This window comes from Conger conger, chromosome 2, assembly GCF_963514075.1.
Source record: "Conger conger chromosome 2, fConCon1.1, whole genome shotgun sequence".
Taxonomy (NCBI): Eukaryota; Metazoa; Chordata; class Actinopteri; order Anguilliformes; family Congridae; genus Conger; species Conger conger.
In genome coordinates, this window is record NC_083761.1 from 14,708,516 (window position 1) to 14,723,137 (window position 14,622).

Here is a 14,622-nt window from a genome sequence, read left to right on the forward strand (position 1 = left end):
AGTTTTTAAGTCCATAATATCTATGCATGTCATGCAAGACTGAGTACCCTTCATTGACAAGCATTTGAAGTGCAAACTGTGAAGCACCTGGGAGAAAGTCAACTTGCGACCTTCCATGCATTTCCATTAAAACAAAACAAAACGCTGCACAATCACAAAGCCAATAAGAGCAAGAAAAGTTATTTAGAAAACCAAGGGTGAATGCAAACCAAAGGAGGGATTTTACTTTGACTTCAACTTTAAATATGTATTGTTAGATTAGTTCAATCAAAGTAAAATAATAATATATGGATGTTGCAATTTAGGTTGTCTTGCTCACAAATGGTTCAACAGAAATATTCATAAACAAAACATAAATAATATCTCACAAGGTGGGCAAGCACTGCAGAGCAACTTAAAAGTCACAATAAATCATGCAAAGTATACCATGTCAGAAACAAGCATGTGGACTTACAAATTATGTATGAGAGGAATATGCAGAAAACAAATATGCATGTATATAAAGATATGTTCTTTTAATATTATTAATTAGGGCATACTTGCTCTTACATATTAATCTTTAATTACTTTCAGGCAATTGTCATTTGCAAAAAAAAAGTTAGTGGAAATGTCACACTCACTCATGGCAGGCTCAGTCAGATAGCTGTAGCGCTTACGTAAGGCTAGAGATGCAAAGGTATGACGTCGGTCTGGTTTTTCAGTCTGCAACAACAACAACAAAATTCCAGTTACTTTAACTACTCTATTTCTGACTAGGATTGTTGATCCAACTCTTCCTTAAAGTTATGGGCTCAAAAATGTTATTTTAGTCATTTTAAGCACATTAATTTCTAGTGTGCATGGTGGGTGTGGATCAATGGCTGTGTTACTCCATTTTGGGTAGATTCCACGCTTAGTGATTCATTAAACGAGATTGTAAGTGAGCTCTGATGTTGACTAAGATGGCCCTGGCCTACTGTGATCCGCTCGTGTGAGTGTTTGCTTTCTAGGCAGGCTGACCTCTTTCAGTATCAAATCACTCAATTACAAAAAGTTTGGAAGCAACAAGTCCTTGTTTTTATAACCATCGGGATACATATCTTGGAAACATACTTTATCTGAAGATCTATTTGTGGATATGTTTTAATGGTTACAGGTAAGAAATGCTTCTTTATAGAGAATTTATCAGAATGTACATATGGACACATTTTGGTTACTGTTCACAACTGGTTACAATATATCAAAATATGGGGAGTTTTACATGATGCCCAATAATGGTGGTGCTACTACGCACTAAAATCAATTGATTTCTTTTCATGAAATTGTAGAAGCACATAATTATTGTGCAAAAGCAGCATTGGTTCATGTAAAACAAATAATTTAATAGTGTCATCTGGCAAACATTATATCTGTTCATATATGGAGCAGATACTCTGATTTAAGAATTGTTCAACGAAACTGCTTGTTTACCTAGGAATTAACTCATGCAGTTAAGTTATGTGGAGTTGACTAAGCCTGAGTTTGATATACCCACAGGAATTAATCATGGGTCAACACTAAGTGGCATCTCAAAGCTTATACATCATGTAGAGAAATGTGACATTAAATGTGTTCGCACAAAGAGAAGCACCACAGAGCACTGCCTCCCATCTAAGACAACGACAACAGCAGCACACCACAAGGCCTTAATGGAGGGTATATATTACCTCATCATCTGGATCTGACTCCATATCCTTTTGGTTCCCAAGATGCATTGAGGAAACAGGGAATAACATAATGGAGAGCAGGGGAAAGAAAACACCAGGATGTGAAGAGGGACGATTGGTAGCACACGGTATCAGGTCAGAAAAGCCACCACAAACCAGCGAGGAAACAAGGCCAGCCGTAGCAGAAAAAAACAACAACAACAACGACACCAACAAAAAATGCCACCACAAAGCAAAGAAAACCTGTGCACCTTCAAGCAAAGCATGAGACCCAAATAAGGAAACTCTGATTTGGTAGGAAACAGCAAGGACACAACTAGAAGAAGCTCGAAACAGATAAAAGACACAATTGGGCAGCCTAAGCCAGGTTTAGCCCTCTGTGCTGAAATCACTACTCTGACTTCCTGACATATGCAGATGATGTGATGTGACACAGGAATGGACTGTTCAGACCAGCACTTACCTTTTTGTGAGCTGGCAGTGTGATGTTCAGGTTACAGGTGGCAGTCTGTGGAAGACCTTTAGCAGTTTTTGACTCTTTAAGGAATGACAATCGCCCGCAAGGCTCTTGGCTACTGTCTCTGACCTACATAATAAAAAAAAGGACAACTTTGCTGTATATTCTGTGAATGAGCGGTACATCCACACACAGTGTATGTATCTGATTGCAAATCGTAGGTTAGTTTTTCTCAATAAGAGATACAGTACAGTCAATGTACTGTACAATGTAGTGATATTTCACACAAGAAAAACATTGGGATACTTAAAAGTCAGCAATGGACAGCCAATCAAATGGATTTTGGAACAGAATAAACCACGTACTGTACTATAGCCCTGACATCATTTGGAAAGTCATTTTCCACCCACCTGGGCCTCTGTAATAGAGAATAAACTAAGATCTTGGTATGTTACCTTCACACAGAAAGGAAGCCGGTTTTCTTTGAATGCGTAAAAGTTCAAAACCAGCTGCTGCCCAGCCTTCGTCAGTGGAGTCAGGTTGCCATAGCAATCCACATAGATTGGCTTTCCCTCCAAAACCTGTAAAACAACAGGAGCATGTCTACTGAAACCAAGCAGTTAATGAAAACACCTATAGTACAGTATTTAGTGAAATATACTAAAGGAACCCAAAATATTGCTAAATGACATCAATACAAATTATCATGGTGGTCATTGGATTAAACATTAGTTTGAGACATTGACCATAGAGATTAAACCAAATATGTCTCAGTGCCTTTCAAAGTGTGCTGAAAGAAATGAATATAGGTCTATGCATGTGCAGAGTGTGCAGCAAAATCCAAACACACCTCAATGTCTTTGCTGCGGGCCACCTCCTCAAAATTCTCCTGCTGTTCCAGGGTCTTGTCCACTTTATCGTCAGTCATGCAGAAGCATCGCAGACGGGACTCAACCGGGTCATTCATTTTGGCAAACACCACAAACTTGGCCATGTATGGAACACAGATCAATTCCCGGTAGAGCTGAGAGGCCAGAGGGACAGTTTCTGGGATCTGGTGGCAGTCTGCAAGCCAAAACCTAGATGTGGAGAAGTATAGAGTTTCACACAGAGCAGGTGGATGTCGATAAGGAAAGCAGGAGTTACATACAGTATGATAAAGAATGACTTCTTAACTGCCTGTTCTCATCTGTGTCTCTTTGTATATCTAACACTGGACACAGCCTGTATTTGAAATGTAGCCTAGCAACACGTACTGGAAACTGAAATCATTGTATGATATCAGCCTGATGTTTAAAGGTCAGCAATATTGCAAAAAAAAGTCTAATCCTGAAGAGTTTTTAGTTTTTTTTAGTATGTCATACAATTACAGCTAAGTACAGCTACGTAGTAAGTGATTCCAACACAATTCAGACATGTCTTCAATGAAGTCCCGTATGCGTTCTCCAATCGTTTTATGTGATATATTCTGTACTTGTATGATTACACATAGACACACACACACACACACACACAGGTGCAAAGCCATACCTAGCAGACACATTGGTGGTGAAGGAGACACAATCGTTGACGAAGGTGAGAGGAGTGGTGCCTGTGATGTCCTCCCATTGCGCTGGTGAAGTTCCCCCTGTAAAAAGGACTAGATAAGTAAGGGACAATACACTATGAACAAGCCACTTATGAGGAAATAACTGCCGGACAGGGCGGTGCTCTGTTTACCACCTTGAAGGGGTACATTATGTTTGAAAAATCTCATTTTTCTGTGCTGTATTGTAGATAACTGTACAGCCTTGCAAGACCAGACCAAGCCCATTCACTGCTGTTCAAAAACCTTCAGGATTACTAACAGTCTTAAAGGTAGTAATACTAAACCTAAAATGTATGTTTCAGGACTAATGTGCATGAAAATAATAACAATATACCGTATGTTTTTCACATGGAATATTCATCCAATGTTACAAGGCTGCTCCGATGCGCATCATTGGTACTCCTAATGAACTGCGTTTAATGTAATATAGGAAAATATATGCCAATAATTGATGGAGTTCTCTGTAACAACAGAAGACAGGGATAATAATATGATGTTTCCGGAAGGTTCCAGGGCACATGCCTGTAATGCTGCACAGGAGCCGCAGACAGGGGGTGGAGTCCCCCTTGTAGCCGTTGGTGACCCCTTCCCCTGACAGGGGAGGGACTGGGATTGTCATGGTGATGGGCTTGTGGAACTTCCTCCTCCGGGGCTCCACGGTCACGATGGGGCTGAATGTGGCCCTGTTCCCCAGAATCTTCTTCACCATTTCATCTGGGACAGGCTGAGCCTGGTTATTCCGCAAGAGACCAATCAATAAACTTTAGCAGAAATCGTGTGAAAACTGTGCAAGATTCAATTCATGATTCTTAATTTATTTAATCAATAATTGTGTATTCACATGTAATCCTCTTTATGTAGCAGTGTAGTATTTTGTAATGCTCATGAGTATGTGCTTATTCTTGATTTATCGAACCTGCCTTGTTCACTACCATTGCATTGTACTTAGGCCTAAAGCTATGCATATGTGCTACAACAGGACACACACCTGCAGGCCAACCCGAATCTTCTTGGTCAGCGCCCCTTCGGGGAAAGACGCCTGGACCAGAGGAACTGTCAGGCTGGACAGCACCCCTCCCTCTGGGCCCATCTGGTTGCTCTCTTGCTTGATTCGAGATACGACTGCAAAATACTGTGGGAAGTCCTTTGAGATGATCCGACAGATACGTTTCTTCTCGAGATCGTCTGGGCTGTCCAGTTCTGTGGGAAGCAGCAGCCTTTAACACATACTCTGTCCTCTATTTCACACATTTTACCACTAATTTACGTAAGATCATACAAATACTGTAGTAATTAATTGCCAAATGCAGTTAAATTCCTACTCTTTGTGAGACTCCTAAAGACAATGCCTTCTACAGATGTCCCTGGTAACATGTTGAATTAATGGATCTAAATGGTACAGAAATAGAAATAACGTCCAATAGCAATGTATTTAGTACAAGGTCCAATATACAAGCAACAGCTATATGGTCAAAAAAGCCACAAGATACAGCACAGCCAAAGGTGGAATGGCTGTGTGCAATACCGTCAGGATCCTAATTCTTTTTGCGTCCGTATTAATTGTCTTTGCAACAATGACTGAGGCATACCTTCGTCCATGCCGTTGAGAAGCTCGTTGAGGTCGTCGGTTTTGCAGTCGTACTGATGTTCTTTCCACGTCTCGCCGTTCTCGCTCCTGAGTATGATCAGCTCCCTCTCATTGCCCCTCATTGAGCCAAAATGGGGGATCTCCACTATCACAGGGCTGGAAAGAACACAGGATGTAAGCAGTGTGCTCTATGAAGCCTCTTCCATCTTCTGGGATGGAGAAAATGGAGGTGCGTGGGGTGAGGCATGCTGGTGATTTCATGGACGGGCTACATCGCCAATTGTGCATGGATATTTCATGTTTTTATCTGTTTTTATAGAAGGGGTGAAAGTGAAAGAATGGTTGTAAAAACCCAAGACATTAATCATACACCAACTTGCAATGTTTCAACTTCAACATTACTTTGACAGCAGAAGCAGTTTCCATAGGATGACTGAACTCAAATAATTACCATTAAATTAAAGCCATAATGATGCAATTTACACTTCACACAATATTAAATCATCAGAAAAGCTGCATAATCCTTGGAATCCGAATGAAAAATGAGGAAAAAATAAAGGGAATTTGGAAAAGGCCATAAACAGGTTCTCATACAGTGGAAATATGTATCATTTTCATAAAATTTGTTCGTTTTATGTCACCATAATTTAATATTTGAATTCCATAATTTTCTGGCATATTCTTTTGATGTTTCAGATATGCATATCACAAAAAAGATTTTCCTGGTTTACAGAACACATAAGGTACAGATTATATTATGCAAATATAGATTATGGTACAGAGTCTAGTTTATGAACTGGACAAAGCACAACAGATAGAGGGTTAGGTCTAAAAACAAACGAGATAAAAAACGAGATTTGGCTTTGAAAGATTTGAGTTGCATATACTTATAACAATATAAACCATTGGACCTAAGAGAAGGTTCAGAAGTCAAAAAGAAAAGAAAAACAAAAATTTAATCAGATTAAAGTTGAGAGGTGATTAGATTAGAGATCAATCATTAGGACTCTGCTTGTAACCCTTAGACAGTATCCTTGTGTTTCTACACTGGCTGCATCTACACATATCCTGCAATCGAGGAAAATATTGTACTGCACACTTTGAATTAAGCCATGTGGAAAAGTGCACTAAGGAAATACTAAGTTTGAATGTAATTGATGTAGTTGTCCCACTAGGAAGGGTTTGGTCACATGAGCACTGAAAAACCTAATCACAGGACTTCATCTGATCTATTCGTTTAAAATGCTATATGGTGAACTTTTTAATGAATTGCATACTTAATTGCATACTAACATTTGTAATGCTACCTGTGTAGTTAACAAGAATGATACTGTCTACCCGAACATTTAATAAAGTATGATTTTACAATTTAGTGCATACCATTTAATGTGAAATAAATGAACACGGAGAAGGTACCAGAGATAACAGTATAAGCAAACATTGATTATTATTTATTTTTATTATTATTATTATTATTATTATTATTAAGTATTATTTACCAATAATCACATAAATTGACATGTCAAATGGTGAGCAAAAGTTGATGTTCAGGTAAATTTTAGCTTTGGTCATATTTTGATTGATGTCATCATCACTGTTTACAAAATAAATGTGGTTTCTATTCAATCGAATGACAACCCACACTGCAGTTATATCAAACACAGTACTGTGCAAGTCTAAGGCACCCTAAAAATGTTTAAGTAAAATGTGGTCTCAGATGTTTATTTATATTGTTTTCTGCATTAGTGTGTCCGCAATTTGAGCTAATATGAATGTTCCAAAAATGTTAGAGACATTTTACGGAGTCCCTAAAGGGACATTGCGGAAAACAAATTGCCCACGAGAAACGAACTTGTGAGCACCAGAACACTAAGTTGTTTGGCCTAGCAGATAAGGCATTTGCCTAGTAAACCAGAGAACCTGCTCCTGCCTTTTTCATTTTTCATCGCAATTGACCCAGTTCAGTTACTACTGCTTATTACCTTGTGCGCACAACTTAGTAACTCACATGCTCACAAGTTACTAAGTCGTGCTCATGACTTACTAAGGTCGTGAGCATGATTTATTAACTCATGCACACGACGTAGTAACTTGTTGTGCTCCAGATACCTTTCGCACTGGGCAATTTGCCTCATTGTAGTAAATTTTAAGTTTTTTTGAGTTTGATATTTATATATGGTTCATTTCATTTGCACAGTACTGTAGCCGCGTCAATAACCCGACACTGAATTGCACAATGACTTTCCACCCGGAGACACGCGTCACTTTTGAGCACCCCCCTGTCTCTGCACAGCGTCAACGGATACCTTCTCCATGGTGGACGTAAATGGAAAACCTTCCACACTGATAAATGCGTTTGATGCGACAGCGGGAGAGAAAAGGAAAGCATTCATGACCGCACGATGCCCACAGCGATGCACATGCCCAGCCAACGCCGCGCAGAGTAACAAGCTAGCATGGTCGGCTTTCAGTGAAACTTCCACAGCCCACTGAAAGCCTTAGAGAAACAGAAAAATATGGGAGTGACCAAAAAATAGCAATAATAATTGTAATAATAATAATGCCTTGTATTTATCTGGACAGTCTGCGTCCTTTCTAAACGCAATTTCCTACCCAATAAATTTTGTTCCTCGTGGCCCAAGCTGCAGGATTCGGCTAACCATGCTCTCTCCCTCGTTAATAGGGGGGAGGTTTCGGGGGAGATGGAGTTTACTGAATAACGTCCATGCAGCGGAGAGAGAAAACAAAAAGGGGAAATAGAGAACAAGCTGTCATTCCCTCAGAACGCAGCGTGTTCCAAAGCACTGCTTCAGGAGTGGAGAAAAGGCTTCACAAATTCAACATCTCACCGCATCTCAGAGGACTCGCCTGCCCGGCCTCTTAGGCTTACTGTTTTTTTCTTCTTTTTTTATCAGTCCTTTTTTTCTGTTCTCCGGAGAGATGGAATAATTGCATTGCAAAGGAAAGAAAGTGATGTCGCGGGGGGGGGGGGGGGTTAAAGCTCCTGCAAGGTGTTGGCACAGGGATATGGACACTGTGTAATGTGAGGAACGTTTTGATGAGTCTGTACATTGCAGCTTCAGGGTTAGTGCTGGGATGGAACAAAGCTGGGCAGGTCGCTCCTTCTCACTGTTAAAAATACCTTACCCTCAGACATTACAGAAAAGAAGGTTTCTATGGAGACACGCTCCTAATGGGAAGCATCCGACCAGGGCCACTTACCCGAGGAAATGAGCACCGGCAGGGCCGACTTCCACCAATCGGCTGGCCAGGCCCTCTCCTTCCACCATGGGCGGGGGGCAGGCCAGCTTGTGCCTCTTGACGAGGCGGCAGGTGATGCGCGTGGGCGCGGTGCACTTCCGCGGCGGGATGATGATGCGCATGCCGTTGTGGCGGCTGCCGCGCATGGAGCCGCCTCGGGCGTCCACCATGAAGCTGACCAGGAACCTGAGGATCCACACACCACGCAGTGAGAGGGGGGAGGGGAGGGGAGGGGACCGAGGAGAGAGACCAGACCAGACCACTCTACCAACACCAGTCAAGACCTTTCCCATGCGGTGGTACCATATACCTACACGTGTACTTTCAAGCTTTCAAGAAGGAGTGGAAGAAGTGAAAGAAGAGAAAGGGCTAGAAAGAGAGAGAGTGAGAGAGAGAGAGACACATTGACAGAGAATATGCTTTGAGATTTCAACCCTGGCAATTATCCAAATAATCTGTCAAGCCTCCTGCTTTTCCAGTGCCATGTAAATATTTGAAATGAAAGCAATCCATTCAGCTCTACTGGGTCTTTGGTCAATAGCTGGTACTCCCTGATGATGAGCCCTGTCTCTGGAACCAAATCCTGGTCTGGCAGTGCCAACTCTACCTGAGAGCCTTCTGGATCGACACACACCCGGCTAGGACCTCACCCAAAGAGGGAGGCTTTCATTCGGCAGGGTATGCCAAGGGTAACTTGGCAACTGCAACCAGCTGTGTGCTCATGCAATGCTTGAAAAGCTCAGCTCGTGGACTATAATGCAAAATAAATGAATTGGCAGCTGCTGCATGCCTCTGGGAGGAGAAGTATGCAGGAACCCTCCAAATCCACAGAGAACGCTGCAGGAATAGGATGAGGCTAAAATATGAATGGACATTCCAAGCTGACAAATAAATAACGGATAAAAGCTGTTCTAGTAAAACTCAAGGACACTGCCAAGATGGAGAACTCTGAAGCCATCTGTGATCAATATTAGACACATTTTGTGTTACTGAAAAATGCTTCAACTTTCTCAGTATGACTTATCATAACATACAATGCTTACTCAAAACACATAGTTATGCTGTTGATGAGCATTTATCAAATACAAATGCAAGGCTTGCGCATTCCTTTGTTAAAGTTGCATTTAGTATGAGGATTAGTTTGACCATCACAAAATGGATAGTGAGGAGAACTGACAGGGAATTTCTACAAATCGGATGTTGGTAGGCGGCAAGCTGATCCAGCCATTTTTAATGGCAAAGAACTTGACCATGTATTTTTGTAAGTCACTTCAGATGTAGCTATGTGAATTTACAAAAGGTAGAAGAAAATTCAATGCAGAGTATAGGCCACTTCTGGTAACGCTAGATGTGTGACAGATGCAACACGACTATCCACAAGCATGTAATGTGTTTTTTTGCCCTAGAGTTGTCGCCTGATATTTACTATCAGTCCAAAAATCATTTGAGAATAAGCCCCTTGAAGTTTCCCTGGTAAGAGCTAAGAGAGCTAGTTCTCAAACACAACCACTGGACACTACGACGGGCCAGACCTGGATCAGATAAGTGATTGTTTTGGATTCAAGTCATTTTTCTATGCCTTACTAATCTTGTCAGGCGTATTGGACCCTATGAAACACTCTCAAACACTGCAAACCTTGCCTTCTGGTCCTCTTGGTTGGCTCAGTTACACCAGGCCATATCAACTGAGCACAAAAAAGTACTTGAATCCAAAACAATTACATATTTGACCCAGGTCTGCCGTGGGCCGAGGATCTAGGTGAGGTACCGCACAGATGACACAAACACAGAGAAGAGAAACTGTGATCACAGGTCACAATTATCACCTGGAGTCATACTGGGGAAGTGGAGAGGAAAAGCTGCAAAATAAAATGAAACAATGTAGCAGAGGCATAAATCAAAGAGCTTAATTTCCTTTAATATTAATGCTGCTCCCCGTTCATTAGTTTTAACATTGTCATCATTAACAAGCATTTAAGCAGCAAAGAAAAAGAGCAGAGGAAATGGGAGAATGCCACAGGGTAGTGGAAGAGAGGTAAAGGTTCACAGTTGATTAGTAGCAAAAGAAAACTTCGCAGGAGACGACCGTGTCGTGATTAAAGCCCAGCAAGCACGTCCGCAGTACGACATTATGTTTGAGGCGATTTACAGGTGCACATACATAAACACAGAGCAACATAAATACAGCCAGATCATCTTGTTTGCTGGGTAAATTTTGAGTCATCTTCATGTATGTTTGAGTATTTAACAATAGTAGCAGAAAACTGTGTTACAGAGCCCCTCTAGGCCAAGGTCAAAAAACAAATTCAATTTGAAAATACAATTTTTTTATTTTTTGCCTAGGGTGTCTAGGTTCCACAATGTTTTTTATACACCAAATAAAAAATGATTGTCTAAGACCTTGTTGGGGTAGGAGAATGCTCCTGAATATCAAAGGCTCTTCATCAGTGCCTCCTTGCTAACAAACATGTTGTGACGTTCCTGCGTTTGGGACAGTTGGCGCTTACCCAGAGTGGATAGGGCTGGACACCAGGTTGACGTTATCGAGGGTGTCGGCAGCCCAGCTGTAGCGTCTCAGAGAGTCTGCGTCGTACTCTCTGGCTGCCGCCAGGTGCTGAGGAACAAAGAGGTTTTGGTCACAGCACTCACAGAAGCACGACACAGCCCACCTTCCTCCCACCGATTAGAGCACACCAGCGTCCTATACGACCAGCCTCAAAGTGAGAGGTCGTATGCACAAAGCACCTCAGAGTACAGCTGATCTGAAATCAGGGTTCCCCTGCCCGTATGCTAACCATATGCATAATGAGCTATAAGGTAAAACTGATCCTAAACCAGCTGTTTGGCTCTGCGACTCTTTTTGAACACGGACCCGCAGTCACAGTATGACACAGTATGCTCCGTATCCTCAGAGTTACCAAAGCACTAAAATGAAGCATGCTCTTATAGATTTTGTTTTTATTAATATGAATAATTATTAATATTAAGAAAAATTACTTAAGAAAAAAATTGGCTTATAAGTAGAAACAGTCAAGGGGGTGGGGGCTGAAAGAAAAAATCTCTGGGGTTTATGGAGGCCAACAGTCATGTCCTGGATGCAAAATTAAAATTTAATGATAAATTAATGATAAAGTACTGCAACACAAATGACTGAAATGAAAATTCAGGCACAGCTTAGTTTGTTGACTACAGCAGAAAAAATATTAGCAAATGCAACAAAGCCATCGTTTGTCTGCATTTGAACTGTCGATTAGAAAGCAATAGAGGAGCTAAATGCCAAAAGCATCATATACCTTATTCTGAGGCTCAACAATGAAGGATAGGTCTTTACAGACACTCTGAAGCTTTTGAAGAGAAGAGACAATCTTTCATTAACTGGATGGCTCTGCAAATTTAGCAAATGAGCTTAGCACAATATGGGCCGGTTTCACAGGCACAGATTAGCCTATATTCAATTTTGAATGGAAATTCTCCATACAAAACTCAATTTAGTCCAGGAATAAACTTAATCTGTGTCTATTAGGCGTCATAAGAACACCCTCTCTGCTTCATGTGAGGAACTCATTTGCAAGTACAGAAAGCACCAGCAAGATATTTGTGAGGTGATTATGTCAAACCAAGGCTGTGTCTGCTGGCTACTATAAATAAATTAATTCATGAATGAATCATTTTATTTATATATCAGTTTAAAAGAACACAAAGTACTCTAAACAAAGTACTCCTCTACCCATTAGCAGTAAACATGACAAATGGCTTTGGATTGCCAGCATTTCAGGTCTATTTCGACTTCTGAAATCAGATATCTTCAAGTGAACATCCTCAGTGATCGAAGCAATTCAAAGCCTCCCCAAGCTATTTTCACAAGTATGCTGCCTGCATTTTAAATAGGGAAAGCTCAGCATTCTAAAGATATCATTACGTGTGGTGCTCACTTGGGAAACATTTAACAGTGAAAACGTGAATCTGGCCCTTACAGTAACTGTATCTTACTGTACTGTACAGTTCCAGTCACACCTGAGCTTTTTGTTTGCATAAAGAGAATGTGGGTTATTTGACGTTTCAAAGAGAATTGACAGAGGCAATGGGCTGTATTGAGTTTTTCGAGCTTTCGAGTTTCAAAACAGAACCTTCAGTGTTGCTGCTTCGCTCAGCAAAGTTCGCTGCGGGGCCCCAGAGGGCAAGACCGGCGTTTCAATGCCTCACTCTGTGTCTGGGGGCAGTCAGAGCTGAGATGTGACTTCCCTCCATCACACTCCACAACCATTCAACTGTGAGCACACACAGCGATTAACACACATGAAGGGTCACGTCTGTTACTGTTACACTGCACCATTTTAAAGAGTGGAATCATCAAAAACTGCAGATACCACCCTGATGTAAAATCCAGCTATGACCAGCTTGAAATTAGCAGCTAGGAGCTGTTTCATAACCTAGCCTGAGCTGTTTTCTTCAGCAGGGCAGTTACTGCATCTTGTAAACAGTGTCCTAATCTGATACAACACCGCCCTGGCAATTAATTTTTCCAGGTTGTTCTTTGATTCATCCAGGAAGTAGTGAAGCAGCACAGCTGTATGTGCTGTGTGGAATGGCTGAAACCTTTCCAGAGCCTTCCCTTACTAGGTTCCCTGCTTGAACTTCAATGTTCACCTTTGGCATTTTGGTTTTGATCCTGAATAATGTTTGATTACATTTCCGACCACATTATGCATTGTATAAATCTGACACTGCTGGTATGCTTTGGCTACTTTCCCATGTTGAATACAGTTTTTGGGTAATACACTTTTGAAAAGTCCTGAGGAGACGTACCGTTTCCTTGTTGGGAGCGAGGATCTCCTCGATCATCATGCTGTCCCTGGTGAAGGAGCTGCGGTTGAGTGTGTTGGACCTATCCGAACTGAAGGAGCGGAGGCTGGTGTATTTACACAGTTATCACACAGTTGGGGAGGTGATCGTGAGATGAACAGAACACAAACAAACAAACAGAAAACAAAATGAAAAATTGATTACTGCATGCAACTTCCAGGGAACTGTTGCATAATTCAAAAAGAAAACTCACAGCACAGAACAGTGGGGAATGGCAGAATGAGCACTTTCCAAACAGTGAGAGAGATGGGGATCACCCAACTGGGGGTAGGGGTGGCCTGTGTCTGTACAGAGATCTTAATGAAATATACTGTATGTGGCTGTGCAACTAGAAATCACATTTCCATTCAAAGAATTAAGACAATTTTGCATCTAATTTTCTTTGCATTTAAACTAATTTCCAGTTAAATCACATTAGAATGATTTCAAACCATTAATGTATTCAACAGGTGGCAAGAGAGCACATTCGGAGAAGAAGATCATATTACATTTCTGGACTGGTTTTAAATTATCAATGTAATCAACCACAAATTGACAAACACACCTATGATGTTTGAATTAATAAAGACTGACATTCTGACTATCAAATGACAAGTGGCCCAGAGCTCTGGTTATTGGCTGTAGTTTAACAGCCTAAGAACTGCAGCTCCATCAAAGCAAAGCAACAAGGTTGTTTTTCATCTTTTCCCACTAGATGGCAAAATAAGAGGAACTGCTTGAGTAGCTACATTCCCTGGAAAGTTCCGGTCAATGTCTGTGTGCTGTACTTAATGTGTGGAGCCGGAATCGCTGATGGCAGCATGTTCGGATGGCATTTAACACAGACGAAAGCAGGTTTTCTGGCTCATTGAACGTTTCTAGGCAACATAAATCCGAGCACTGAGGTGACACAAATACACCTCCTATTTTGAGATACAAATCTATTTAGGATTCATCTTTCCACTCCAGAGGTGGTGTGAGTTTCAATTTACAACTAAGCTGCATCTTTCCACGGAATAAACCGGGGCGGTGAGAAACGGCTGCGTATTTTACAGCTCTGTGACATGTTCTCCCATGTCGAGCCAAAGTGAGACTGGATATTCCCTATAGAAAAGCAAATGTTCCCTATCTTTGATTGGGAACATTGCTGTAGTTCTGGAACAGACGATACGTAATTGTTCAAGAATTCAGGAATTTGGCT

The 14,622-nt window shown here is 41.2% G+C and overlaps 1 protein-coding gene across 15 annotated transcripts in view; it reads right to left on the bottom strand.

The window, feature by feature from the left end:
* ank3b (ankyrin 3b) overlaps window positions 1-14,622 on the bottom strand; it is a 137,717-nt gene that overhangs the window by 18,607 nt on the left and 104,488 nt on the right. For 4 of the 15 annotated variants that reach the window (XM_061226319.1, XM_061226247.1, XM_061226310.1 and 1 more), the window contains 13 exons: window positions 13,386-13,488; window positions 11,087-11,193; window positions 10,406-10,438; window positions 8,541-8,765; window positions 5,320-5,474; window positions 4,719-4,930; window positions 4,253-4,460; window positions 3,673-3,769; window positions 2,993-3,221; window positions 2,598-2,723; window positions 2,149-2,271; window positions 1,686-1,712; window positions 621-702 (listed from right to left, as the gene is read on the bottom strand). In XM_061226319.1, coding sequence (XP_061082303.1) covers window positions 621-702; window positions 1,686-1,712; window positions 2,149-2,271; window positions 2,598-2,723; window positions 2,993-3,221; window positions 3,673-3,769; window positions 4,253-4,460; window positions 4,719-4,930; window positions 5,320-5,474; window positions 8,541-8,765; window positions 10,406-10,438; window positions 11,087-11,193; window positions 13,386-13,488 — 1,727 coding nt within the window. The remainder of the gene's footprint in view (window positions 1-620; window positions 703-1,685; window positions 1,713-2,148; window positions 2,272-2,597; window positions 2,724-2,992; window positions 3,222-3,672; window positions 3,770-4,252; window positions 4,461-4,718; window positions 4,931-5,319; window positions 5,475-8,540; window positions 8,766-10,405; window positions 10,439-11,086; window positions 11,194-13,385; window positions 13,489-14,622) is intronic. The other 11 variants (XM_061226292.1, XM_061226373.1, XM_061226266.1 and 8 more) reach the window with 6 other exon arrangements.